The 27,334-nt window shown below is 43.0% G+C and overlaps 2 protein-coding genes across 4 annotated transcripts; one reads left to right on the top strand and one right to left on the bottom strand.

Annotated features, from left to right (window-relative positions):
- The first annotated feature begins 3,376 nt into the window (after positions 1–3,376).
- prcc (proline rich mitotic checkpoint control factor) lies at positions 3,377–11,747 on the top strand. 2 transcript variants are annotated; one of them, XM_014142287.3, is made up of 8 exons: positions 3,377–3,604; positions 4,123–4,369; positions 4,506–4,553; positions 6,980–7,459; positions 9,049–9,147; positions 9,395–9,541; positions 9,800–9,865; positions 10,203–11,747. In XM_014142287.3, the coding sequence occupies exons 1-8, from the start codon at positions 3,567–3,569 to the stop codon at positions 10,287–10,289; spliced, it is 1,212 nt and encodes a 403-aa protein (XP_013997762.1). In that variant the 5' UTR covers positions 3,377–3,566; the 3' UTR covers positions 10,290–11,747. The 2 variants fall into 2 exon arrangements, with proteins under 2 accessions (XP_013997762.1, XP_013997761.1); XM_014142286.3 differs by having other exon boundaries at positions 3,377–4,369.
- Positions 11,748–11,948: 201 nt separating this feature from the next.
- On the bottom strand, positions 11,949–19,810 carry mrpl9 (mitochondrial ribosomal protein L9). Of its 2 annotated transcripts, none has more exons than XM_014142290.3 (7): positions 19,464–19,810; positions 16,848–17,007; positions 16,617–16,741; positions 16,388–16,441; positions 16,060–16,161; positions 13,908–13,991; positions 11,949–12,369 (listed from the first exon to the last, which is right to left on the bottom strand). In XM_014142290.3, exons 1-7 carry the CDS (start codon positions 19,554–19,556, stop codon positions 12,238–12,240), a joined length of 750 nt encoding a protein of 249 aa, XP_013997765.2. In that variant the 5' UTR covers positions 19,557–19,810; the 3' UTR covers positions 11,949–12,237. The 2 variants fall into 2 exon arrangements, with proteins under 2 accessions (XP_013997765.2, XP_013997763.1); XM_014142288.3 differs by lacking the exon at positions 19,464–19,810 and adding an exon at positions 18,940–19,251.
- Positions 19,811–27,334: the final 7,524 nt, after the last annotated feature.

The raw sequence follows: 27,334 nt of genomic DNA, 5'->3' as shown, positions 1-27,334 counted from the left end.
GGAGAACGCTACCTGCCGAATGCATAGTGCCAACTGTAAAGTTTGGTGGAGGAGGAATAATGGTCTGGGGCTGTTTTTCATGGGTTGGGCTAGGCCCCTTAGTTCCAGTGAAGGGAAATCTTAACACTACTTACATTATAGACGATTATGTGCTTTCAACTTGTGGCAACAGTTTGGGGAAGGCCATTTCCTGTTTCAGCATGACAATGCCCTTGTGCACAAAGCGAGCGAGGTCCATTCAGAAATGGTTTGTCGAGATCGGTGTGGAAGAACTTGACTGGCCTGCACAGAACCCTGACCTCAACCCCATCGAACACCTTTGGGATGAATTGGAACGCCGACTGCGAGCCAGTCCTAATTGCCCAACATCAGTGCCCGACCTCAATAATGTTCTTGTGACTGAATGGAAGCAAGTCCCCGCAGCAGTGTTCCAACATCTAGTGGAAAGCCTTCCCAGAAGAGTGGCTATTATAGCAGCAAAGGGAGGACCAACTCCACATTAATGCCCATGATTTTGGGATGAGATGGTCGACAAGCAGGTGTCCACATACTTTTGGTAATGTAAGGTATGTACATATAACTAGGATTATGTGACAGAGCGTAAACATTAGCAGCAGCGTATGTGAGGAGTCAAATAGGGTCAATGCAGATAGTTAAATAGTTAAAGAAATAGCTACCCAGACTAACTATTTAGCAGTCTTATGGCTTGGGGGTAGAAGCTGTTCAGGGTCCTGTTGGTTCCAGATTTGATGCATTGGTACCTCTTGCCGTGCGGTTGCAAAAAGAACAGTCTATGACTTTGGTGGGTGGAGTCTGACGATTTTTAGGGCCTTCATCTGACACAGCCTGGTATACAGGTCCTGGATGGCAGGGAGCTCAGCCTCAGTGATGTACTGGGCCGTACACTACCTTCTGTAGCGCTATGTGGTCGGATGCCAAGAAGTTGCATACCAAGCGGTAATTTCCAGTAGTCCACGATCGGCTCCTTTGTCTTGCTGACGTTGAGGAAGAGGTTGTTGTTCAAGCACCACACTGCCAGGTCTATGACTCCTCCCTAAAGATTGACTCATCATCGTCGGTGATCAGAACTACCACCGTCCTGTTGTTGGCAAACTTAATGATGGCGTTGGAGTCGTGCGTAGCCACGCAGTCATAGGTGAACAGGTAGTACAGGAGGGGACTAAGCATGCACCCTTGAGGGGCCCCGTGTTGAAGGTCAGCGTGGCAGATGCATACTTGCCTAACATCACCACCTGGGGGAGGCCCATCAGGAATACCAGGATCATGTTTCAAAGGGAGGTGTTCAGTCCCAGGGTCCTTATCTTAGTGATGAGCTTGGAGGGCACTGTGGTTTTGAACGCTGAGCTACACTCAGTGGACACACAGTGCTGCAATTGTTTAAGAGTGAAGAAGGTTGAAGTAGCAATCTTTCCAACCGGTCTCCTATGCAGAGGCATTGTCAATTGCAGAAGGAGCGTGTGGAAATTAGGAAGAAATGTCAATAGACATCTTGAAGCCGGGAGAGAATGTTTATTAGTTGAAGGATCCTGAAATTCTGATAGTAAAGAAGGTGGATTTTGTTGCGTTTATTGCGCAGGTGATAAATTATACATGCCAAACAAACAAGAAATCAAAGAAACTGGATATAATTGTGAATGTGGCTAAAAGGTTTTTGGATCTCCAGCAGTGGTGGGAAAAGTACTCAATTCTCATACTTAAGTAAAGGTAAAGATACCTTAATAGAAAATAACTCAAGTAAAAGTCAAAGTCACCCAGTGAAATACTACTTGAGTAAAAGTCTAAAAGTATTTGGTTTAAAATATACACTCCCGTTCAAAAGTTATGGGTCACTTAGAAATGTTCTCTTTTTGAAAGAAAGGCACATTTTCTGTCCATGAAAATAACATCAAATTGATCAGAAATACAGTGTAGACATTGCTAATGTTGTAAATAACTATTGTAGCTGGAAACGGCTGATTTTACAACACTGTGTACTACTCCCTTCACAGAACAGAGCAAACTGGCTCTAAACAAAATAGAAAGAGGAGTGGGAGGCCCCGGTGCACAATTGAACAAGAGGACAAGTACATTAGAGTGTCTAGTTTAAGAAACAGACGCCTCACAAGTCCTCAACTGGCAGCTTCATTAAATAGTACCCGCAAAACACCAGTCTCAACGTCAACAGTGAAGAGGCAACTCCGAGATGCTGGCCTTCTAGGCAGAGTTGGAAAGAAAAAGCTAAATCTCAGACTCTTTTTATTTGCCAGTCTGAGATTTATCTTTTTCTTTGCAACTCTGCCTAGAAGGTCAGCATGCGGGTACTATTTAATGAAGCTGCCAGTAGATGGCAGCATGCACCTTTAACGTTTGTTTGTGGCCTGTTATAATACCATAGAAGAAGAAGAAGACGAAGAAGAAGAAGGGAGCATGGCAGCAAACTGGTTACCGACGTAATTAAATAGGATCATAAACTGGGTGGTTCGAGCCCTGAATGATGATTGGCTGACAGCCGTGGTATTTCAGACTGTATAGCACACATATGACAAAGCATTTATTTTTACTGCTCTAATTACGTTGGTAACCAGTATATAATAGCAATAAGGCACCTCTGGGGTTTGTGATATATGGCCAATATACAACGGCTAACAGGCTGACTACAACGCTTGCGTTGCAAAATAAATGTTGAAATCTATATTATTCAATTATTGTACCCACACTGCTCGCACACGCCAATGAGCATCTGTGTTGCCAAAGGCTAAAATAGAAGTCAGTTCTATTTGTGACGCAGATCGCACTGCAAGTCCTTCCTCTCCCATCTCCTCATTGTTATACCCACGTGGGTGACTGAAAGACGATTGAGGTCAGTGGCGGTTATACACCTAATTTATGAAAGTTGCCAATGGCAATATAAAGTCCAGAGAAGAAAAGGCTTGGAAGGAGGAGAGATGACTAGAAACAATTCGGTTGACCGTTTTATGTGTGGATTAATTGTCAGAGTAGAGGACCTTGTGCATTTCAGGTAAAATAACAACTCAATGTTTATATCCCTGGACAAATTAGCTAGCAACAGCAAGCTAACTAAATAAGACAAATTAGCTAGCAAGTGCAAACTAGCTAGCTAAATTGCCATACATGTTTTAACCTGCGTGTCGTGATCGCGTTTGGTGTGGGGGAACAAAATACATTTATGCATGATGGTGCATGCACCCAGCCGGTTTGGGTTCCATGTAAGGACTGTGTCCAGGCACTCTGCGTTGCGCATAAGAACAGCCCTTAGCCATATACCACACCTCCTCGGGCATTATTGCTTAATTAGATGGCGGTGCAATGTCCTTTCCCCCCCCCCCCCCCCATTTCCATGAACAAATGTGCAATCCATTTTCCAAACTATGAAAGGCAGCAACACCCAACAAAGAAAGCATCTAGTCTGCCGGAAAACCAAACGAAGAAGGTGGATTTGCGTCGAAGCGGCGCAATTAGTAGCAGCTTGAACAATTCTGTTTTGCACGCATCCATCCATCGTATCAGAGACCCCAAAAGGATATGCTAGCGATTGCTGTTATTGGATGGAACCAGCTATTTTGGTGGAGAAAAGATGCCATGGGTATTGACTGCATAATATTCAGTGTAACCTTAAACTAGAACTAGCTTAACATTCACATTAAAGGTATGCTAAGCACCTGCTGAGGCCTTGTTTGCTTCGAGTCTAGTCAGTAATCGGCCTGTTTGGAACATTATTAACTTACTCTGCAGTGGCTCGACTTGAGCCGCAGGATTTAGCCTCTAGCTAGCCTTTGGCGAGTCAATTGTTTACAATTTGAAAGTTATCTATAAAGTTTGTCATAAATTTAAATTGTTGTCCACAATTTATTGGTTGTTCTCATGCAGTAAGCCTCGTATACTTGTACGGCCAAACAATTTTAGCCAGCGAACGTTAGTTATCGTAAACTTGGCAGGTGTGGGTCGGTGGGTGCAGCTAACTAGTTAGCCATATCAGTATTTACCCGCTACTTATGCCAAAGCTGCTCCAGAAACATCAACAATGTCTTTGGTAGCGTATGCTAACAGTGACGACAGTGACTCAGACGAAACGTCTAACGTTAGTTCCATCGTCCCGGGTAGCAAACGTGGGGGGCTTTTCGCACGCCTCCCTGCCCCCAAAAGATCTGCCTCAGAAGCACTAGGAAACGTGCGACCAAGCAAAGGGACAACACACTTCTCTTCACGGAACACTGTGTCAAACGATGGCGACGAGGACTCAGTTACCCGTTCTCAACCATCCAAGGGAGGGTTGCTTTTCGACTTACCTAAACCGAAGAAGCGAACAGAGCCTGTCAAAATCCCTATACCTGAGATAAAGAGAGGGGATGTAAGTAACAGGGCCACAGGCTCATAACCATGCTAGATGTTAAACATTTAATTTAGCTACAGACCAAATAACAAGTGCTTGTTTTGAAATGGATTAGAAGTGTTGATTTCAACATGATCCTATGTCTTGTCAACAGTCTGACTCTGATGAAGATGAACCAAGGAGAAAGAAATCCCTGCCCCAGGTAAAACATGACTTGCATTTTAGAAAATTTTCAGTGACAAATTCTCAGTATATTTAACCTTTATTTAACCAGTTAGGCTAGTTGAGAACAAGTTCTCATTTACAACTGCGACCTGGCCAAGATCAAGCGAAGCAGTGCGACACAAACAACAACAGAGTTAAACATGGAATAAACACATACAGTCAATAATACAATAGGGGAAAAAAGTCTATATACAGTGTGTGCAAATGAGGTAGGATAAGGGAGGTAAGGCAATAAATAGGCCATAGTGGCAAAATAATTACAATATAGCAATTAAACACTGAAGTGATATATGTGCAGAAGAAGAGTGTAAGTACAGATACTGGGGTGCAAAGGAGCAAAATAAGTAAGTGTGAGGATGAGGTAGTTGGATGGGCTATTTACAGATGTCTTATGTACAGGTGCAGTGATCTGTGAGCTGCTCTGACAGCTGGTGCTTAAAGCTAGTGAGGGAGCTATGAGTCTCCAGCTTCAGTGATTTTTGCAGTTTGTTCCAGTCATTGGCAGCAGAGAACTGGAAGGAGAGGTGGCCGAAGGAGGAATTGGCTTTGGGGGTGACCAGTGAAATATACCTGCTGGAGCGCGTGCTACGGGTGGGTGCTGCTATGGTGACCAGTGAGCTGAGATAAGGCGGGGCTTTACCTAGCAAAAACGTATAGATGACCTGGAGCCAGTGGGTTTGGCAACGAATATGAAGCGAGGGCCAGCCAACGAGAGCATACAGGTCGCAGTGGTGGGTAATATATGGGGCTTTGGTGACAAAACGGATGGCACTGTGATAGACTGCGTCCAATTTGCTGAGTAGAGTGTTGGAGGCTATTTTGTAAATGACATCGCCGAAGTCAAGGATCGGTAGGATAGTCAGTTTTACGAGGGTATGTTTGGCAGCATAAGTGAAGGAGGCTTTGTTGCGAAATTGGGAGGCGATTCTAGATTTAATTTTGGATTGGAGATGCTTAATGTGAGTCTGGAAGGAGAGTTTACAGTCTAACCAGACACCTAGGTATTTGTAGTTGTCCACATATTCTAAGTCAGAACTGTCCAGAGTAGTGATGCTGGACGGGCGGGCAGGTGTGGGCAGCGATTGGTTGAAGATGCATCAGCTATCTGGATTTGGGGAAGGAGAAATGGGGGAGGCTTGGGCAAGTTGCTGTGGGGGGTGCAGGGCTGTGGACTGGGGTAGGGGTAGCCAGGTGGAAAGCATGGCCAGCCATAGAAAAATGCTTATTGAAATTCTCAATTATCGCAGATTTATCGGTGGTGACAGAGTTTCCTAGCCTCAGTGCAGTGGGCAGCTGGGAGGAGGTGCTTTTATTCTCCAAGGACTTTAGTGTCCCAGAACTTTTTGGAGTTTGTTCTACAGGATGCAAATATCTGTTTGAAAAAGCTAGCCATTGCTTTCCTAACTGCCTGTGTGTATTGGTTCCTAACTTCCCTGAAAAGTTGCATATCGCGGGGGCCATTCGATGCTAATGCAGTAAGCCACCGGATGTTTTTGTGCTGGTCAAGGGCAGTCAGGTCTGGAGTGAACCAAGGGCTATATCTGTTCCTGGTTAAAAAAAAATTGAATGGGGCATGCTTATTTAAGATGGTGAGGAAGGCATTTTTAAAGAATAACCAGGCATCCTCTACTGATGGAATGAGATCCATATCCTTCCAGGATACCCGGGCCAGGTCGATTAGAAAGGCCTGCTCGCTGAAGTGTTTTAGGGAGCGTTTGACAGTGATGAGGGGTGGTCAATTGACCGCAGATCCATTACGGACGCAGGCAATGAGGCAGTGATTGCTGAGATCCTGATTGAAGACAGCAGAGGTGTATTTGGAGGGCAGGTTGATTAGGATGATATCTATGAGGGTGCCCGTGTTTACGGATTTGGGGTTGTACCTGGTAGGTTCATTGATCATTTGTGTGAGATTGAGGGCATCAAGCTTAAATTGTAGGATGGCTGGGGTGTTAAGCGTGATTCAGCCTGTAAATGTGGACGTAGGCCTTGCCAACCATACCTATCATGATCTAACCCCTCATCGAAGTCGCCACTAGCCGGCCTCCGCCCAGTACCCTGCCCTGAACCTTATTCACTTTTCTAGCCGGCTACCACTTGGTACTCTACCTAGCACCCTAGACTGCTACCCGATGTATATAGTCATGAACACTGGTCACTTTAATAATGTTTACATCTGGTTTCACCCACATTATATGTATATACAGTATTTTAGTCATGATTCATCCTATATAACTTATTTAAACATTTTGTGTATTGTTTGTTTTTCTAGTTATTACTGCACTGTTGGATCTAGAAACATAAGCATTTTGCTGTACCTGTGATAACATCTGTAAATCTGTGTATGCGACCAACAAACTTTGATTTGAGGACATGTTTTCTTTCTCTTTCCATCTCTTTCAGGGTCCTGGCACTGGCCTTTCCTCCCTCCTGCCTCAGCCAAAAAACATGGTTGTGAAGGAGATGCAGAGGGCCCTGGTGCCGCACACCCTCACCAAGCGGCCTGACCCAAAGAAACCCACAAAGCCCTCCTTAGGGGCCTCCCAGGGCCACCTCAGCTCCAGTGCATCCCCCTCCGCCATCAAAGCAGCAGCTAAATCGGCTGCCCTGCAGCTAGCGAGGCAAATAGCTGCTGAGGAAAGTGACGAAGAACTGGCCCCCGAGAACTACTTCTCCCTGGAAGACAGCGCCAAGCCTCTCCCTGCTGTGGTCCCCAGCTTGAACCCAGAGCCTGTCCCCACCTCAGGCCTGCTACCCGCTCCTCCAGGCATGCAGCGTGGTACATTCCAGTCAGATGCCCCTCTGGACTTTGGCGCGAACCAAGAGGGAGCTTGGGGAGGTCAACAGCTAGGGGTGTACCAGCAGCCCTCGGCAGAGCCTCAGGTATGGAGAAAATGTTGGGTCAATGGATACACTACATGACCAAAAGTATGTAGACACGTGCTTGTGGAACATCTCATTGCAAAATGGGCATTAATATGGAGTTGGTCCCCCTTTACTGCTATAGCAGCTTCCACTCTTCTGGGAAGGCTTTCCACTAGATGTTGGAACATTGCTGCAGGGATTTGCTTACGTTCACAAGAGCATTAGTGTGGTTGAGCGCTGATGTTGGGCGATTAGGCCTTTCTTGCAGTTGGGCTTATCAATTCATACCAAAGGTGTTTTGATGGGGTTGAGGTCAGGGCTCTGTGCAGACCAGTCAAGTTCTTCCACACCGATCTCAACAAACTATTTCTGTATGGACGTCGCTTTGTGCACGGGGCATTGTCATGCTGAAACAGGAAAGGGCCTTCCCCAAACTGCTGCCACAAAGTTGGAAGGTAAGAATCGTCTCAACTGTCATTGTATGCTGTAGCGTTAAGACTTCCTTTGACTGGATCTAAGGGGCCTAGCCCGACCCATGAAAAACAGCCCCAGACCATTATTCCTCCTCCACCAAACTTTACAGTTTTCACTATGCATTCGGCAGGCAGCGTTCTCCTGGCATCTGCCAAACCCAGATTAGTCCGTCGGACTGCCAGAGGATGAAGCGTGATTCATTACTCCAGAGAACGCGTTTCCACTGCTCCAGAGTCCAATGGCGGCGAGCTTTACTCCACTCCAGCTGACACTTGGCATTGCGGATGGTGATTTTTAGGATTGTGTGCAGCTGCTAGGCCATGGAAACCATCAAGCTCTAAACCAAGCGTTTTTGTGACGTTGGTTCCAGAGGCAGTTTGGAACTCGGCAGTGAGTGTTGCAACCGAGGACAAACTACTTTGCATGCTTGGGCACTCAGCGGTACCATTCTGTGAGCTTGTGTGGCCTACCACTTTGTGGCTGAGCCGTTGTAACAGCATTTACAGTTGACTGGGCAGCTCTAGCAGGGCAGAAATTTGATGAACTGACGGTGCCACGTTGAAGGTCACAGAGCTCTTCTGTAAGGCCATTCTATTGCCAATGTTTGTCTATGGAGATTGCATGGCGGTGTGCTCAATTTTATACACCTGTCAGCAACGGTGTGGCTGAAATGGCTGAATCCACTCATTTGAAGGGGTGTCCATATACTTTTGTGTATATATAGTGTATAGCTCTTTTTCCCTCTAGCTAGATAGATGGACAGATATAAGCTTTAAAGCTTAACAATGCATTGTGTAAAACTGTTGCCAATGCATCAAAATAAACTACAATAATACTCAACTTCCACAATTGACCAAATACAATAGACCTGCTGTGTATTACCTACTCAAATGTCCAACTACAACTTATTTTAGATGAGAGCAAATTATGGATATCAGTCTTACCAAGCTGATATTCAACATCGGCTGTACTGTGCCCAGAATTGATCCTTATTGACCCCTGTGAGTTTGGCACACAGCAGTTCGCTGTAAAATCTCTTGTTCTCATCCGTTGAGATGACTCAGGGTGGCGTAATGCTCTTATGTCATGTTGCATTGATACAGGCTAACAAAAAACATTATCCTGTTGGATAGGGTTACTACAATGAGGCTTACTACCAGGATCCAGAGTCTGACCCAGCATTGCCTGAGCCAGAGCAACCTAGTTCCTCCGCCCTGTTTGATGATGAAGCGGTAAGAATGTTTCTTGACTTGACATTGGTCTGTTGGCTTGTTATTGATCAGGAATGTGATTTCTTTCCCTGATCAATCAGGAAGTCCTTCCTTTCTGACATCCTGTATATCACTGAATTTGACCTACCCGGAAACCAATATCCTGCTCTTCTTGATTTGTTTTATATTGTCCTGATCACATCCATAATTGTCAGCATAGTTCATACACTTGAAGCGGCAACCGCTTCAAGATATTTTCTGGTTGCAGTTCATGAGGCTGCAGGGGAAGAGGAACAGGGGCAAGGAAGAGGTGAAGTTCCTGGAGATTAAGGGAGATGACCAGCTGAGCGGCAACCAGCAGTGGATGACCAAGAGCATGACGGAAGAGAAGCAAGAGCGCAAATCCTTCAGCAAGGTGAGGGAGATTTGCACTGGAACCATCCCCATATTGCTTACACTTGTCCATTCTTTTCAGATCTGTTAACATCAAAGGGTTAGGGGCTAGGAGCTGAATTGGAACCTGGATTGTAGTAGTGATGATGGGCTAGGGGAATAGTGGAATTAGAGTTGAGGAGTTGGTAGGGTAGGACTTTTTTCATGTCGCTTAGTGAGGATTTTATCTGATCTCAACCTTGCTTGGGCTGACTCCCTAACCTCTTCCCTATGTCTGTAGAAAAAGGGAGACCAACCCACAGGGCAACAGCGACGCAAGCACCAGATCACATACCTCATCCACCAGGTGAGTAAATACTGTTTACATTGCTTCAGTACTGTCTTGGAACCTAACAACAAGGTCCCATTTCAGTAGGCTCAAACCGGAGAAAAACAAAATGTGTTCCCACTGGACAAGTTGTCCTTCTCTTCTGTTGAGAGTTAAAAAAAATAAAAAATCCCAGTTTGGCGCCTACTGAACACAACTTGGCACACCTATCACTGGCAATCATTTTGGAAACACTTAACATGCATGGTTATTGGCCTCATATCAACAGACCTGGATTTGACCAGAAATGTGATTTTTTTTTTACAAGCAAAATGTGTCAAAGTTTGCGTTAACTTGTAATTTTGATCACCTATAGGCAAAGGAGCGAGAGCTAGAGCTGAAGAACAACTGGGCAGACAACAAGCTGACTCGCCGGCAAACACAGGCCAAATACGGCTTTTAAGAACCGTAACAGAAAGCTTGGTGGCATGCATAGCCCCCTCTGGAGATTTAGAGTAGTACAGTCCAGAATATTTTCTCAACATGGGGCATACTATACCCTTGCTGTGGGGGAGGGGTTACACACCTCATAGACCCATCCTTGGAGATGTTAGCACTGACTTTCCTTTTTGTCCCCCCTGTTTGTGGGCCTCCCTGGATTTGATACTTAAAACATTGCTGATATAAACAGTAGTTTTGGTGGTCTATTTTGTATTTGTTTATTGGCTGCATAGAAAATCAAACTAATCAGACTGCTGCACACATGGTTTCCTGGGAAATTGTATTTAAATGCAATTTTATGTGGTGGTGGTATTTCACCAGATTACACATTACTGATAATTGGTCGTTCCAGTCTGAGAATAAGAGGAATGTTTTCCTTGCGGAGTCCATATTGTATGTTTCCAATGGTGGGACGGTGACCTGCTCTTAAATTCTGTCAATCCAACCACAAGCTTCCCCTAGTTTTTTAAAATGTTAGGAAACACATTTTATGCCCTTGGTGGAATTTCCCTGTGGTGGAGATGCTTCAACCTGACCTGTTGGGAATGCATCTCTTTACTGGTATTTGGGGGAGAGTTAGTCTTTTTTGAAGGAGCCAGAAACTCCTGTCTGCCAATAAACACGATCATATACAGTGATGAGACTTATTGGAATTATAATGAACTGTGCAATTTGAATAAAATAATACTGCCTGTTCAGCCTGTGGAGAATCTTGTAGGATGTTGCTTTCTCTTCAGAGGGAGCATGGATGTGAAATTGGATCAGTTTTGTATTTTACCAGGTTTTTAAATGGCTCTTTTACCAGACCTCAACATTTACTGAGGATTTGGGAATCCATGTTTCTGAAGGGTGCTCTCTGCTCATTCTGCTGGTTTTGTTGTAGCTTTATATGGTGATGGCAGATACTGTATGTATAAGAAATATGCTACGGTGCATTCCTTGCTTACACTTACCCAATCCTTTCAGATCTTCAAGGGTGTGAGTGAATTAAGAGAAATGGAACTTGGAAGGGCAGTTTACTAATCCCATTACACCTGGATACCCCCCCCAAGAAAATGCTGAAAACCAGCAGTCAAGGAACTCGGTTCTACCTTTCGTGATAAACTAGCTCAAGTGTTTTTGTATATTGACACTCCTATTAAGTCAAAGCAGAAATAATGTAACCATGTTCACAACTTGGCATTGGCAGGGACAAAGACTGGCGCTGCCAAAAGCACCCCATTGAGGACAATGGTATAGCAGACAGACTACTAGATTTCTAAAGGTGTTACGGCTAACTATTTTAGGCACTCAGATCTTACAAAGGTCTGCTTTGCCAAGCTCATTAGAAGGCATTTCAATACTGTTTATGTAAGAGGCAGGGAAAATACCTTTTTGTTTTACCCTATACTGTTACAATAAAATGTATTTCATTTCCTGACTTGCCAGATTTGATACATGTTGTTCAGTATCTCAGCTCTTAACATTAAGGACAAACCGAAATAAAAATCAGTCAATGGTGCCGACACCTGGAAAACCAGACCAAGTTAACGGCTCCATCCCAGGCAGTTGCACTGTAACTACTCATGTGAAAGTGATGGCATGCATATGAAAATAATGAAATGACAGAATGAGACTAATACAATATACAACCATGAGTTTGTTATTTCATGACAATCTTGCACTTTCAAAACAGATCCAAAGATGCTTTAATCATTTTACACTTATTGTCAGGAGTCAAACAGAGTAAACCGTTCCGTGAGCAATCTACTACTGACATTAAGTACTCCAAAGCTATGTTTAAAGTTTAGTCCTCAATCGTGGGCTTCTGTCTTTTTCCTGTTTCTCTGTGGGTGGAACTTCTTTTTTCCTGAGTCGTCTCAGGTGCTGGGGCAGCTTCTGGAATGGTAGCCTCTGGAACAGTAGCTGCCTCAAACTGTAGGGACCTCTTGTACTGCAGCTGCAACAGTCTCCTGCTTTTTCAACAGTTTGCGCCCAGTCGCTGTAGGGTCTTCAAAGGGCACCACCGACATGGGGATCCGCACAGTATCTATCCCATTAACCTGGGGAGAAGAGGCAAATTAACACTGGAACCACAGGGCCAGATTACCAAACAGGCACGCAGGACACTAACCTTAACCCCCCCCAGATGGCTTATGATGTTCATATGCTATGGCAAAATGTGTGGAAATTGGCTATAAAAAAAGCACATTTCTCTCAGCCTCACGGCAAATTAGTTTCCCCAAATAATACAAAATTCCAGATTTTGCGGGGGGGGGCTCATGGAGGTAGGTGTGCGGGGTCCATGCATACCAATTCTGGCCAAGGCCGCACCTTTTGGGGAATCACCATTCAATTGCCTAATAGCATATGACATGTATTTATAGCAAAAATAATCATTTTTGGTTGTGTTTATGAAGGTCTTAGGTAACAGAATTCAAAAGAAAAATGTATTTCAAAAAACACAATAGCATTTTCATTAGTTTGTTACTCCAGGCCAGCATTTCCCAAGCTCCTCCCTGGGGACCCCAAGGGGTACATGTTTTGTGTTTTCTTCCCCCTAGCACTACACAGCTGATTCAAATAATCAAAGCTTGATGGGTTCATTACTGGAATCAGCTGTGTAGTGCTAGAGCAAAAACATGCCCCCTTTGGGGTCCCCTGGACAGAGTTGTGAAACTGCTGTAGACTATATGTAAAATGAAAAACCACAACAAAAACAATTAAAGTATTAATATACACCATCGCAAAGAAATCCATTATTTCATTTAGGCAGGTCTTAAGAAACATGCAACTAAGAACATTTATTTCAAAAGAACAGAATAGCATATATATTATGTTGCCACGAGTGCTGCCGTGTGGAACGCATGGAATTGCAGTAATTCTACAAAAAAAAGTTATATTTTGAAATAGAGCCCATCTGCAATTTTTTTTTTGTTTGGCAAATGTAGGTGTTTTAGAAACCTTTGAAGACATCTGACCTGCATGAACCTTGATCATATTGTCAGCCATCTAACTATTGTCAATGTAATCTTGTCTTTAAGCTAAATCTATTATTTTCATATTTGAAAATAGTTTTGATATAGGTGTAGTTTCGATGGGCCATTGCTAGATGGGCAGCCAACTGTCGGGTAAAGGAAGGGCGGGGAATGACATGTCCTCCTAAAACTGCTTAGAACAAACTGATATCTAAATTCTAACAACGTCAGTGTGTTAAATATACTTTTTAGTTAAAGTAAAGGACGGAGGGGGACATAACTTTAAAATGGCAGTGATACTACAATTCTTTATTCACAAAAGTCGTCAGTGGCGGTTCTAGTGTTAATGGAATGCCTTTAAAATCATCTCAACTATTTTGGCTCCTCTGTCTCCAGTTTCTGGGAGGCAACCATGCTCATCCTGTCTGATACCAGACCAGAGTCATTTGAGCTGCTGCTCTCTTCATTAGTAATGAAAGAGAATACTTATTTTGGTAGTAAAAAGCCAATGCTTTCATTGGAGAAAATTGCCAATAAAACCCACAGTTCCATGCATTTAGACCAGACAAAATAAAACAAAAATAAAATTGTCAACACAGTGAAATATGGAGTTGTGCCCTTACCGTGACCTCACACCAGTAATCTCCCAGGTCTTTGATTGACTCTTCCGGTAGTCTCAGTGCATGAGGTGGCACAAATATGCCCCGCTGAATAGGAAAAAGATGAGAAGAGAAGACTAAATCAAAAGATTGCTTTCACTTCAATGACGGCTTCTCAGTCATCATTGGCAACCTTTGTTACAGAACATGGTAGAAAATGCTACCAAACCGACACCACTTAATCAGTAGAGGATGATTAGACATGAGTGAATGTGGGCAATTCCACGGTAACAGTGTTGCTGAGACTCCCAATTTGTTTCACTTTAACTTCTTTGGGATAGGGGGCAGTATTTTCACGGCCGGATAAAAAACGTACCCGATTTAATCTGGTTACTACTCCTGCCCAGAAACTAGAATATGCATATAATTAGTAGATTTGGATAGAAAACACTCTAAAGTTTCTAAAACTTTTTGGTGTCTGTGAGTATAACAGAACTCATATGGCAGGCCAAAACCTGAGAAGATTCCATATAGGAAGTGCCCTGTCTGACAATTTGTTGTCCTTCTGTTGCATCTCTATTGACATTACAGCATCTGTGCTGTAACGTGACACTTTCTAAGGCTTCCATTGGCTCTCTAAAGCCGCCAGAAAGTGGAATGGGGTGTCTGCTGTCTCTGGGCAAAGTATAGGAGCAGAGTTTGTAAGTGGTCAGCCTGGGGACAGTGAGACTGGAGATGCGCAGTCACGAGAACTTGCCATGTTTCTCTTTCCCTCTTTGAATGAATGCAACGTTGCCCGGTTGGAATATTATCGCTATTTTACGAGAAAAATAGCATAAAAATTGATTTTAAACAGAGTTTGACATGCTTCTAAGTACGGTAATGGAATATTTTGATTTTTTTTGTCACGAAATGCGCTCGCGCGTTACCCTTCGGATAGTGACCAGAACGCACGAACAAAACGGAGGTATTTGGATATAACTATGGATTATTTGGAACCAAAACAACATTTGTTGTTGAAGTAGAAGTCCTGGGAGTGCATTCTGACGAAGAACAGCAAAGGTAATCCAATTTTTCTAATAGTAATTCTGAGTTTAGGTGACCCCGAAGTTGGCGGATGTCAAAATCGCTAGCCGTTATGGCCGAGCTATGTTCTCAGAATATTGCGAAATGTGCTTTCGCCGAAAAGCAATTTTAAAATCGGACATAGCGATTGCATAAAGGAGTTCTGTATCTATAATTCTTAAAATAATTGTTATGTATTTTGTCAACGTTTATCATGAGTAATTTAGTAAATTCACAGGAAGTTTTCGGTGGGTATGCTAGTTCTGAACATCAGATGCTAATGTAAAAAGCTGGTTTTTGATATAAATATGAACTTGATTGAACAAAACATGCATGTATTGTATAACATAATGTCCTAGGAGTGTCATCTGATGAAGATCAAAGGTTAGTGCTGCATTTAGCTGTGGTTTTGGTTTATGTGACATATATGCTTGTTTGGAAAATGGCTGTGTGATTATTTGTGTCTATGTACCCTCCTAACATAATCTAATGTTTTGCTTTTTTCGCTGTAAAGCCTTTTGGAAATCGGACAATGTGGTTAGATTAACGAGAGTCTTATCTTTAAAATGGTGTAAAATATTTGATTGTTTGAGAAAATTGAATTGTGGTATTTTAGTTGGTTTTGTATTTCGCGCCGTGCGATGCCATTGGCTGTTGGCTAGGGGTTCCGCAGGCCGAACGGCGTTCCGCTAGCGGAACGTCTGTCCTCAACAGATTAAAATGTCAAACAAAAACCAATCATTGAAAAGTTGAAACATACAACTATGCACAAGGACTACTTCTAACAATTTCAACAATTTTACAAAAACACATTTGCAGTGGCAAAGTTTGGTAACAGAATGATGGTTTGTGCCATCATTCTGCTACCCAACTTTGCATCTGCCCTGTTCTTCAAGTAAATGTGTTTTTGTAAAATGTTCAGTGAAAATTGTTAAAAGTAGTCCTTGTGCATAGAGTTGTATGGTTTGTTGAACATTTTCAACCGTGAAATTGCTACATTACTGTCTGTTTGATGAAAATGGTGATAATCCAACCCTCGCAGATCCGTGACTGCTTCAAGGAAGGATGAATGTACTCCATTTTACTGAATAATCTACAAGCCCAGTCTTACCTTCAGGAGAATCTGTCTGCAGACCATCTCTTTGGTGATGTCATACTCAATGGAGGTTCTTTTCTCAACCTTCAACTCCATATGCTTCAGGATCTCCACCGTCTGCAAACAAGACACACAGCTCAGTTGTAGACAACTGACAGACTAATGGTAGTAGGAGTGATGTTCATTTGCAAATACAGAAGTACAAACAGGATCTATTAAATATTATTCTAGTTGTTTCAGACAAACGCTTGGTGATGAGCAACACTGCCACAGTACACCAACTTAAGCAGGGGTTAGCCTTAGAAATGAGATGAACTGAAGGAAAAAGGAATGCCCTGCTCACCAGCTGTCCTGTGCGGGTTTGGATTCTCTCCTCGGGCCTCCCTTCATGTAAAAGCTGTAGAGGGAAATGATACGTCTGTTTTAGGAGGTGCAGTATAAGGACTGCATATAACATAGGGTTGATGTAACATAGCTGGATCCTACAATAAAAATGGCAGACTCACACCCATGAACCTTTTTCTATAAACCATACCCCCAATACATCTAAAGACTCAGAAGAAAACACTCACCCTCAGCTCCTCTGCAAACATGGCTTTGTTTTCTGGTGATGGGTAGACTGCCAGGCCTTGGGCCAGGAGGTTATTGCGTCCAACAGACTTTTTCACAAACACAGTGTCACCTCGCCCACCAAGCTCTGATAATAAAGCCACAAATACATTAGAATGCATGCATGCCCATTACTTCATGCTAAGTAATATCCAAGTCCGGATATTGGAAGAAGAACAAACAGGCATACGTACTAGCCACAGTCTGTGTGAGGATGAGTTCCATCTTCTCCTTAGGAGCATGCTTTGTGTCCTCTACCACTTTGTAGACCTGATGTCGCCGAGGGTATAGTCTTGGTGGGCGGCCCTCTTTGGACAATGGGACCTGCCACCAACGCTCTACCACAACTGTATTCTGTGCAAGAAAGAGAATGAGGTATAGTAGGAGAGTTTGGTTCCCCAGGGGTGTATTCATTACAGAAACCGTTTACTGTTTAAGAACCAGATGGAAGCAAACAGAAAACGTAACTAAAACGGGGAGGGACATACCTGAATTTGTCCAATACAAACTCTTGTTTAGGAATCATGACATTGTGTACTTGAGGAAAATAGGCATGTTTCTCGACTCAAACCCTGACTTTAAAATATGATCGATGGACATTTAGCTTAGCAACCATGCGATGCAGCATGACAACGTGAACACGATTGGTCAATAGTCTGCTTGGCAGGGTGTTATACGTTCCTCCATTCGTTGCAACCTGGTCTCAGAGCATTTCATACTATTCTGTATGTAAAGCCGAAATAATTAATTTGGTATGATATGTTACGTTTCGTATGGTTAGAGACAGATGCTTACTTAAAAAAAACGAATGGAGGGTGGTTGGTCGGGTAGATAGGTGGGGGTTGCGAGTTCAAATCTCACCATGGTCAACTTGAGCATTTTAGCAACTTTTCAACTTTGTAGTTACTTTGCAACTACTGTGCATGTTAGCTAACCCTTCCCCTAATCTTAGCCTTTTTAGCTAACTCTTCCCCTAACCTAACTCCTAAACTTAACCCCTAGCCTAGCTAATGTTAGCTACCTAGCTAGAAACATATAATCACAGTAACATATAATCCAAATTGTAATTCCCATATCATACGAAATGGGTAATGGACATCCACAAATTAATACATACCATACAAAACATAACATAACCATACTAAATGGAGAGTCTTGGATTTACGTACAGAACAATACGAAATGCTCTGAGACGAGGTTGTTCATTGTCCAATGGGATTCCTGACTCCTTTCTCTAATATCTCTGTATAATTCACTTGAGGCTGCTGAGGGGGAAGACTGCTCATAATAATGTCTCGAACGGAATTGCACAAAACACATGAAAACACTAGCAGTGTTTGAATACTCATACTAACCATACTATTTGTGACGTAAATTGAGTATGTAGTATGCTTATTGGACATAGTACTGAATGCCAAAATTTCCCGGATGTTGTTCTAGATTAACCAAAATACAAAGTATACAAGCAGTGGACACTATTTCTGTGCATTTAGGGCCCATAATGCAATTCTTCATGAAATGGGCATGGCTTCATTTTCAGATATGAAGTAAATGGCAGAAAATACAAATACATTGCTTTAGGTAATTATGACAAATATTAAGATTTTTTTTTTAAGCAATGTCAAAGTAATGACTTTTCAAATAAGTTACACATTAGGTTGGCTGACAATTTGTTAGCTACGCTAGCCTTACAAACCACATAGCATATCATTACTGCAGTTGCTTGTATGTACCGTTAGTTAGCTACTTAATATACCAGCAAGTTTGATGTATTAGTAGCCAACTAATGTTAACTATATGCCATCTACACTACCCAATGTTTACTGACTTGATTATTCACGTCATTCTTAGCTTAGCTAAGTGGTATAGTCGTTGTGTGCTCTCAATGGACATTTTTAATGAAGTCGTCAGATCTAACTAGTAATTTTATATTCTAACAAGATGCATAGAAGCAGCATCAACATCCAGTATACAGGCGAAGCGCTAGTACACTCAATTGAAAGAATAACGTTCATTTACAGCATACTAAAATTAACTAGTAGTATATACTCATTATGTAATATACATTATTGGTATTTGAACACAGCTCATGTGTTTGATATCTTTCCACACATTCTGCTCCAGCCATTACCAAGTGCCCATCCTCCCCAATTGAGGTGCCACGAACCTCCCGTGTTGGCTATAGTTAGCAGCACCCATTTAGCTTGCAACCTTATAGATTATTCCTGCCTACGTTTAAAAAACAGAAACATTTTATCATTCACTCAAAAACAAAACTATCTTTACCTTGCATGATGTTTGTGAAAAACACTGAACCGAGGAATGTGTCACTTTCGTAAACTCCCGGACTAGATCCTGAAGGACATGACGGCTGGTGCTCCACATGGTTGTCAAGTTTGTATTCAAAATTGCACAACTGCTATTTTCAAACTGTGCTAAAGCAAGGTGGCGTTAGTGCACCTAATGTAAACCAGAAGTTTGATGTTATGAATCAAACAAGACCTTGAAATTAATGCTAATCGGCTAGCTGGTTACCATTGACTATGCGCTATTGATGTGCGTCACATGGGCGACTACGAAGGAAAGGACCCCAGATTGGCATCTTAAATGAAGCCTGCAGTAACTGGTATCTTCCGTCAAAATGTTTAAGCATAATTTATATTAGGAATGATTTGAATGAAAACGTTGGAATTATTTTATGCAATTTCATAAAGAAACAAACGTGTGTGTGTGAGAGAAAGATAGTTGTGTGTATGTGTTTTGCTATGAATTCACCAGTGACGTTTAAGATGAGGGAGAACATTCTTTACATGTTTTTGTGGAGGCCAGGTCATCTGATGCATCACTCCATCGCGCTCCTTGGTCAAATAGCCCTTACACAGCCTGAAGATGTGTTGGGTCATTGTCCTGTTGAAAAACAAATTATGGTGTCACGACTTCCTCCGAAGTCGGTCCCTCTCCTTGTTCAGGCGACGTTCGGCGGGCGACGTCACCGGTCTTCTAGCCATCGCCGATCCACCTTTCATTTTCCATTTGTTTTGTCTTGTCTTCCCACACACCTGGTTGTCAGTGTCCAATGTCCAAAGGATCCTCAGCAGTCTTCTTCTTCCAGCCATTGGAGCTGGGTCGGGGAGATGGGGTAGAGGTTGATGACGTTGCAGGGCAGAGCCAAGGGTGCTTTCCATAATTATTAAAAATATATATATTTTGAATTCTGGCTGTAACACAGCAAAATGTGGAATAAGTCAAGGGGTATGAATACTTTCTGAAGGCACACTTAAATTGTGCTGCTTACTACTTGTGAATAACCATCATATTATTGACATAGCACATTTCATATTACATACTGTAAATTCTATAGTGTACAGTGCCTTCACCCATCTACATAATGACAAAGTGAAACATGTTTTTAGAAATTTTAGCAAATGTATTGAAAATAATACAGAAACATCTCATTTGCATAAGTTATCACACCCCTGAGTCAATACATGTTAGAATCACGTTTGGCAGCCATTACAGTTGTGAGTCTTTCTGGGTAAGTCTCTAAGAGCTTTGCACACCTGTATTGTACAATATTTGCATATTAATCTTAAATAAACTATTCAAGCTCTGTCAATTTGGTTGTTGATCATTACAAGACAGTCATTTTCAAGTCTTGTCATAGATTTTCAAGCTGATTTAAGTCAAAACTGCAACCAGCCACTCAGGAACATTCAATGTCATATTGGTAAGCAGCTCCAGTGTATATTTGGCCTTGTGTTTTAGGTTATTGTCTTGCTGCAAGGTGAATTTGTCTCCCAGTGTCTGTTGGAAAGCAGACTGAACTACGTTTTCCTCTAGGATTTTGCCTGTGCTTAGCTCTATTCTGTTTGTTTTTATCCTAAAACAATCTCTAGTCCTTGCCGGTGACAAGTATACTCATAACTTGATGCAGCCACCACCATGATTGAAAAAATTAAGAGTGGTATTCTGATGTGTTGCGTTGGATTTGCCTCAAACATAACGCGGTGTATTCAGGACATAAAGTTTATTTCTTTGCCAATTTCTTTATATTTTTTTCAGTTTTACTTTAACGCTTTATTGCAAACAGGATGCATGGTTGGAATATTTTTATTCTATACAGGCTTTCTTCATTTCAGTCTCATTTAGGTTAGTATTGTGGAGTTACTATGATATTGTTGATCCATCCTCAGTTGTCTCCTATCACAGCTATTAAACTCTGTAACTGTTTTAAAGTCACAATATTGGCCTCATGGTGAAATCCCTAAGTGGTTTCCTTCCTCTCTGACAACTAAGTTAGGAAGAGTGTCTGTATTTTTGTAGTGACTGGGTGTATTGATACACCATCCAAAGTGTAACTAATAACTTCATTCTCAAAGGGATATTCAATGTCTGTCCTTCTTTGCGTGGCATTGGAAAACCTCCCTGGTCTTTGTAGTTGAATCTGTGTTTGAAATTCACTGTGCGACTGAGGGACCTTACAAGTTATTGTATGTGTGGAGTACAGAGATGAGTCATTCAAAAATCATCTTCAACACTATTATTGCACACAGAGTTAAGTCCATGCAACTTACTATGACTTGTTAAGCAAATTTTGACTCCTGAACTTATTTAGGCTTTCCATAACTTCTAATGTGAAGTGTTTGACACAGACATGTATTTATTTTAATAATACAGAGCTTTTATCAAAAAATGGTTTTCTTCTTATCTACATATTGTAAGAATATTATTACTTTTGACTAATGGTACTATGTCAATGAAATATTTGTATCCATTGAATGTAAAGTACCTCAGTCTGTTTTGATTCTACTGAGGAGAGATGTGCACAGTGTGCAGTGGTGATTTTACCATTTACATCTTGGTGGGGCAAACTACAAAAAAAAAATATATATGTGCATGCCAGCAAAGCCACTACACAACACTAAACAATATATTAATTGCAGTATAATGGTGACAAACGGTGCCGACAAACTGTTAGGGCCTACATAAAGCTGTCCCAACAGCAGAGTCCCAACAGCAGTCACAACAGCAGTCACAACACCTTACCACTGCTACACCTGGCTAGCAGCGGAGCCTTGTCTGGCAGCGAAACAGTTCATTCAGCCTCATTTACTGCCTTTTTAAAAAACATATCTCAGATGGCTGACTTGTTTAAACAAATGTGGTTTCTACTGACAATTGAGATGTACAAACTATGGCATAAGGGAAAGATGAGTGGATAAGAGGCAATCCGTAATTTCGATTAAGACATTACTGAGCGAGCTAGGATGGACATTGTCAATATAACTATTTGTTCAGCACTTTTGAAATGTACAGCGACAGAATTCAGAACATTGGCCATTCTTACAGTATTCTCCCTGTACACCAAGTCAGAACCGTAGGATAAATAAAGGAGGGCATATAAGCAGACAATGAAAGCTCTTACAATATTTGATGATTACATTTCTCTAAAACAGGCAATAGGCTAATTAAGAGGGGTACATGATTACGTCATGTACCTACGTTATATAGGTATGCACGTCAGCTTTGACCTCGGTTTTGCACATCGGTGTGTTAAACTAGACATCCAATATGTTCACCGATATAACGTGCATCCCTAGTTCAAATGGTCCGACATTGGCATGGGAATCCCTCTTCCCATTTTGTTAGTCATACAAATCATACATTTTGCACAAAATTGTTCAGTAAACACAGAAAACCCAGGTGCAAACCAAAATGTATTTACAAAATCAACTACTCCCCTCTTTGACACATGATCCTCACCATGTGACAACTTAGCTAAGTAAGGGAAACAAGAACGTGGTAGGACTGGTAGCCCAGCCGGGCCCAGCCAGAGTTTCTGCACCTGGTCATATGTACATACACTTCCTCAACTCAACAGGACCTACAGATGATTGTAAGTCAGAGATATCAGTGGGAGAGAAAAGGTTATGAGCAGGAAGTGAAACCATCTGTAACACAGGGGCCTCCATGGAGACAGCCGCTGCCTTTGCTGCCAAGTCAGCCATAGCATTTCCTTTGGAGACAGGGTCAGAAGAGTTAGTATGAGCGAGGCACTTACAAACAGCAACTTCAGAAGGGAGCAAAATAGTCTTTAGTAAGTTATCAACAAGTTTTAAATGAGAGATTGTCTTACCAGAGGAGGTCAGGAAGCTGCGTTGTTTTCACAGAGTACCAAAATCATGTACCTCACCAAAGGCATATCTTCTATCTGTATAGACAGTAGCAGACTGGCCTTTAGCTAATATGCAAGCTTTGGTGAGTGCAAAGAGTTCTGCTGCTTGAGCAGAAAAGTGGCAGGGTAATTTAGCACTCTCCAATGTGGTTGAGGCAGTAGTAACCGCATACGCAACCAATGATTCTCCTTTCTCAGAATGCTGAGCAGCGCCATCTACAAACAGTTCCAAATCAGCATTTTGCAAAGGGACATCAGTTAAATCTGACCTTAGTTTAGATACAAGCTCTCTATTGTCCTCGGGAGGCAACAAAGTAGCAGGATTTAACACAGTGCACCTCTTCAGGGTCACATGAGACATTGTCAAAAGAACATTCTGATAATGGAGCGGTCGAGCTGGTGTTAGATGGGCCGTCTTTGCCTGTGAAATAAGAGCATGTACAGCATGATGAACGTGTTACAGTGAGTTCACACATGGCAACAATGTCTGCACAAGCCAGCACAGCTTCAGTAGCAGCAGCCACAGCTCTCAAACAACAAGCCGGACCTCTTGCCATACTGTCCAGCTGTTTGGAATAATACCCAACCGGACGCTGCTTTCCTCCATGATCCTGTGTTAGAACAGATTACATAAAAACATTTTTCTCACAAAGAGGTTACAAGGTTAAGAATGGTCAGGGAGTCCCAAACAGGGAGAAGTAGTCATGACTTGTTTTAGTCTGGTCAGAGCAGTCAGTCCCTCCGGTGTCCACTTAATTTTGTCATTCATAGCCATTGTGTGGCCATAAATAAGGTCAGAAAGCAGCTTGCCCCCCCTCAGCATAGTCAAGTAACCCTGCCATACCAGTCAATGACATCATGTGTTGTTTAGTAACCGGCTGTGGGACGGAGAGAATAGCCTGTATCCTCTCTGTACCCAGCTGTCTGCCATTGGGAGTGATGTCATGACCTAGATACTTGACTGTTGGTGAAACCAACTGTAACTTCTTCTTTGAAACCTTGTGGCCATTCTCTGCGAGAAATATCAACAGAGCACGAGTATCAGTTTCACAAAGTTGAGCTGGAGCACAACAACAAATCACCACATACTGAATCAGAGTGCTGCCCTCAGCTGGTATAAAACCCTCCAGATTTTGCACTAAAGCTGCTGAAAAAAATTGTGGTGGATTCCACGTAGCCCATAGACGTCCCTGTCCATGTAAATCTCTCATTGAGAAACGTGAAGGCGAACCAGAACTGAGATTCTGGTGCCACATGAATACTGAAAAATGCATTAGCCAAATCAATCACAGAGAACCACTCTGCTGTGGGTGGTACCGCCCCAAACAGAGTAGTAACATTAGCAACCACCGGGGCACGGGCAAAAACTGCATCGTTCACAGGCCTTAAGTCCTGGACCAATCTCCAATCACCTGAAGGTTTTCTAACAGGCAAGATAGGGGTGCTACAGGGTGATTCTGGACAGGGAATTAAAGCGCCATTAGCTAACAGGGATGCATGAACAGGATTAATAACTGCTACTGCCTCCATACTGAGTGGATACTGTGCTCTAAGACGGGTGCCTGGTATCTTTAGGAGTGACTATCATTGGCTCAGCTCTCTTCATTCTCCCAAAATCATACTTGTCCCTTGCCCATAGGCATTCAGGAACCCCTCTCAGGAGTGGTGAGTCTTCACTTAACAACATGATATTGGTAGAAAAAGAAACCTGATCAACACCATGCACACCCCTCTCAGTTGGCATTTCCCAACTGAGTGGGTAACAACTTGTCAGTGTGCTCGGTGAATAAGTTGACCCATCAGGGCGCATCTCCCAGTCAATAGCATCAACCAAGCATTTCATCCATATACCAGTATCCGCCCATTCTACTCTATCTGATTTTGGGACACATTTTGGAACACATGTGGTGCGCTATCCTCAAACAGGTAGAGCTCTTTCTGAGCAAGGGGTTGGATTAACCACTAAGGCACAGAAATCACTGCTACAGTATAAACCCTCATACTGCACTGACTCATCCTGTAATGTAGCACACAGCCATTGTTTCTCATAATGGAGATCTCTTGTCAATGGTGAAAAATGGGAGGTGCAATGTAAGCCTGCTTCAGACATGAAACTGCCCTCGTGGCCCCAATGGGTTTTAGTCATTGAGAAAACACAAGCAATATTGGGCACCTCATTATCTACGCCCCATGCGTAATATCAGTCACAAAACTCAGACATTAACATCAATTGCTCCCCCTCTTCCTCCTCCTCCTCTTCATGAATTATGGTTAAACTGGTTTGGCCACATGTTATGTTGATGACCAGTTTGCCCATGAGATCGACAGGACAGTGGTCAGAGTAGAGAACTTCTCCTCACAAAAGGAGACTGGCAGAGGCAAAGTTACATACTCTCTGAATGGGAGGCCTGAAGCCCCTACAGTTTAGACTGTTTCACTAGACATGGGAGGTATTGTCATAGCCTTACAGTTAATGACAGACATGGCAGCCCCAGTATCAACAAGAAATGTTATTGACTCACCATTGACGTAAGCCTCCATGGTTGGCTCTACTCTGGGAAGGGTGTGACTCTTTAAAAACAAATGTTCTGGTTACTCTGATGATTCTACCTCATCTGTCTCTTCACCATGTCAATATTCTTCCTCCTGTTCTTGTCCTGGATTGTACAGGGTCGCCTGTGCAGGCGGGCCTGTCTGACATTGCCCAGATTGGCCTCTGTCTCGGGGGTCCCCGTGGTGGCGGAGGGCCCCCCTGTGGGGGTGGCCCTGGCCATTGGTTGGGTGGCGGCTGCCATGGCTGTTGAGCAGGGGGATACCACAGTCCTTGTCCTCTGGGTGGACCTCCTCCTCGAGGGGCCCCCCTCGGGGCTCCTCTGCCTCTTGGTCCGCCCCTGCCTCTTCCCCTCAGCTGCTGGGCTTGATTGCATTGTGCAGCGAAATGGCCTGGCTTGCCACAGGTGAAGCAACTTCCAAGTTTGAGTTTTCCTCCACTTGCACCACCTCCCACTCCAGCAGGCACCTGCCCCTGGTAGAATGTCAACTGGGCAGCTTGCAATTTCTGAGTCTTCATTTTTTCTTGTTGTCGCTCAGCATGTTTGCAATGTTGTACCACAGTGCCCAGGGGTTCAGTTTCCCAAATCATACAGGTGGTTCTCCAGGTCTGGTGTCAAGCCCCTCACCAGGGCGTCCTTCAACAGATCTCCATATGCCAGTTCATTAGGTCTTATGCCGCTGTACAGCCTGAAACAGGTTTCCAGTCTCCTTCAATACGCTTCCAAGCTCTCATCCTTCGCCATGGTGCATTCTCTGATGGTCGTCCAGTCAGTCTTGGCGGGATACAGTGCTCCTATTCTTCCCAACACGGCCACCAGTTGGTCCTGATATAGGCCATTCTCAGCCCAGAGCTGGTTGTAATCAAAGTCCCCTTCTTAGATCTGTTAATATCTCCCTAACCTCATCCAACAGTGTCACACTCAGTGTCCCTGTCAAAGAAAAACCTCCTTCGATATGTCACAATTTCACCTGGTCCAAAATATCCCCTCCCCACTTATCTACCATAACCTCCACGGCACCCGTTGGGGGATCTGGAATGCTGTGTCCTCTGCTCCTGTGTGCTCCCATGGTTCCTGCTCTTTCACTCATACACACTCACAGAAAACACAAACACGGACACACAGGGGACGAGACAGAAAACCCCCGCTGTTTTTAGATTTAAAACCCTGTCTATATGAACAGGGTAACCCATACCATTTATCAAAATGATTGCCTAGTAAGTGGTCTCAAAACAGGATGCTGTCTCCCCACTGGGATATCGCCTACTGCGATTACTGTGGTACAGATTCTCTTACGTCTATCCAAATGTGCAAAATTACCTACAGAGTACCCATGTCTTCTATCTAATTGCGTAACACCGATACTCAAAAATCCAATCTTACCTCGTATATTTTAACCTCCACCTCTGGTGAAGTGCCAGGAATGACAAAACACTCACAATAATATCTAACAATAGTAATCTAGGGCATACCTGTTTACTTTATTTATCAAAACATTTCATTAAAACATTACATGTTACATTTTTAAATTCACCAAGCCAGATGACCTCGCAAGGATACCTCACTTAAGAACTCTCTTATCAACTCAACTCAGTCCTGCTAGTTACCCCAGCCCTGGCCCTCATAAGGAAGACCTTGCTCTGAGTGTACCCTCAGCAGGGGCTTTTGTTATTTTTTATATTGTTTTATTTTTTCTTATCTTTTCATCACTTATTAATAGATTGTCCAAGCTCACCTCTCTCAGTACTATGTTCAGGATCTGGCAACCACCCGTGCATTCTTCCTCTCAAATCATTAGGCGGGTCCAGCTGCTGTGGTATTCCCTGGGATCGCAATATCAGATCCCCTGTGCACAGTTTACCCAGATCTTCAGGAGCGGTCAACAGGTGAAGTTGTAGATCCCATTCTCGTCGCCAAAATTGTAGTGGAAATTCTAATCAATAATGAAGAGAGA

This window comes from Salmo salar, chromosome 14 (assembly GCF_965601325.2).
Source record: "Salmo salar chromosome 14, fSalSal1, whole genome shotgun sequence".
NCBI classification, from domain to species: Eukaryota; Metazoa; Chordata; class Actinopteri; order Salmoniformes; family Salmonidae; genus Salmo; species Salmo salar.
The sequence above is the reverse complement of the archived record's forward strand: the minus strand, read 5'-3'. Positions and strand labels throughout refer to the sequence as shown.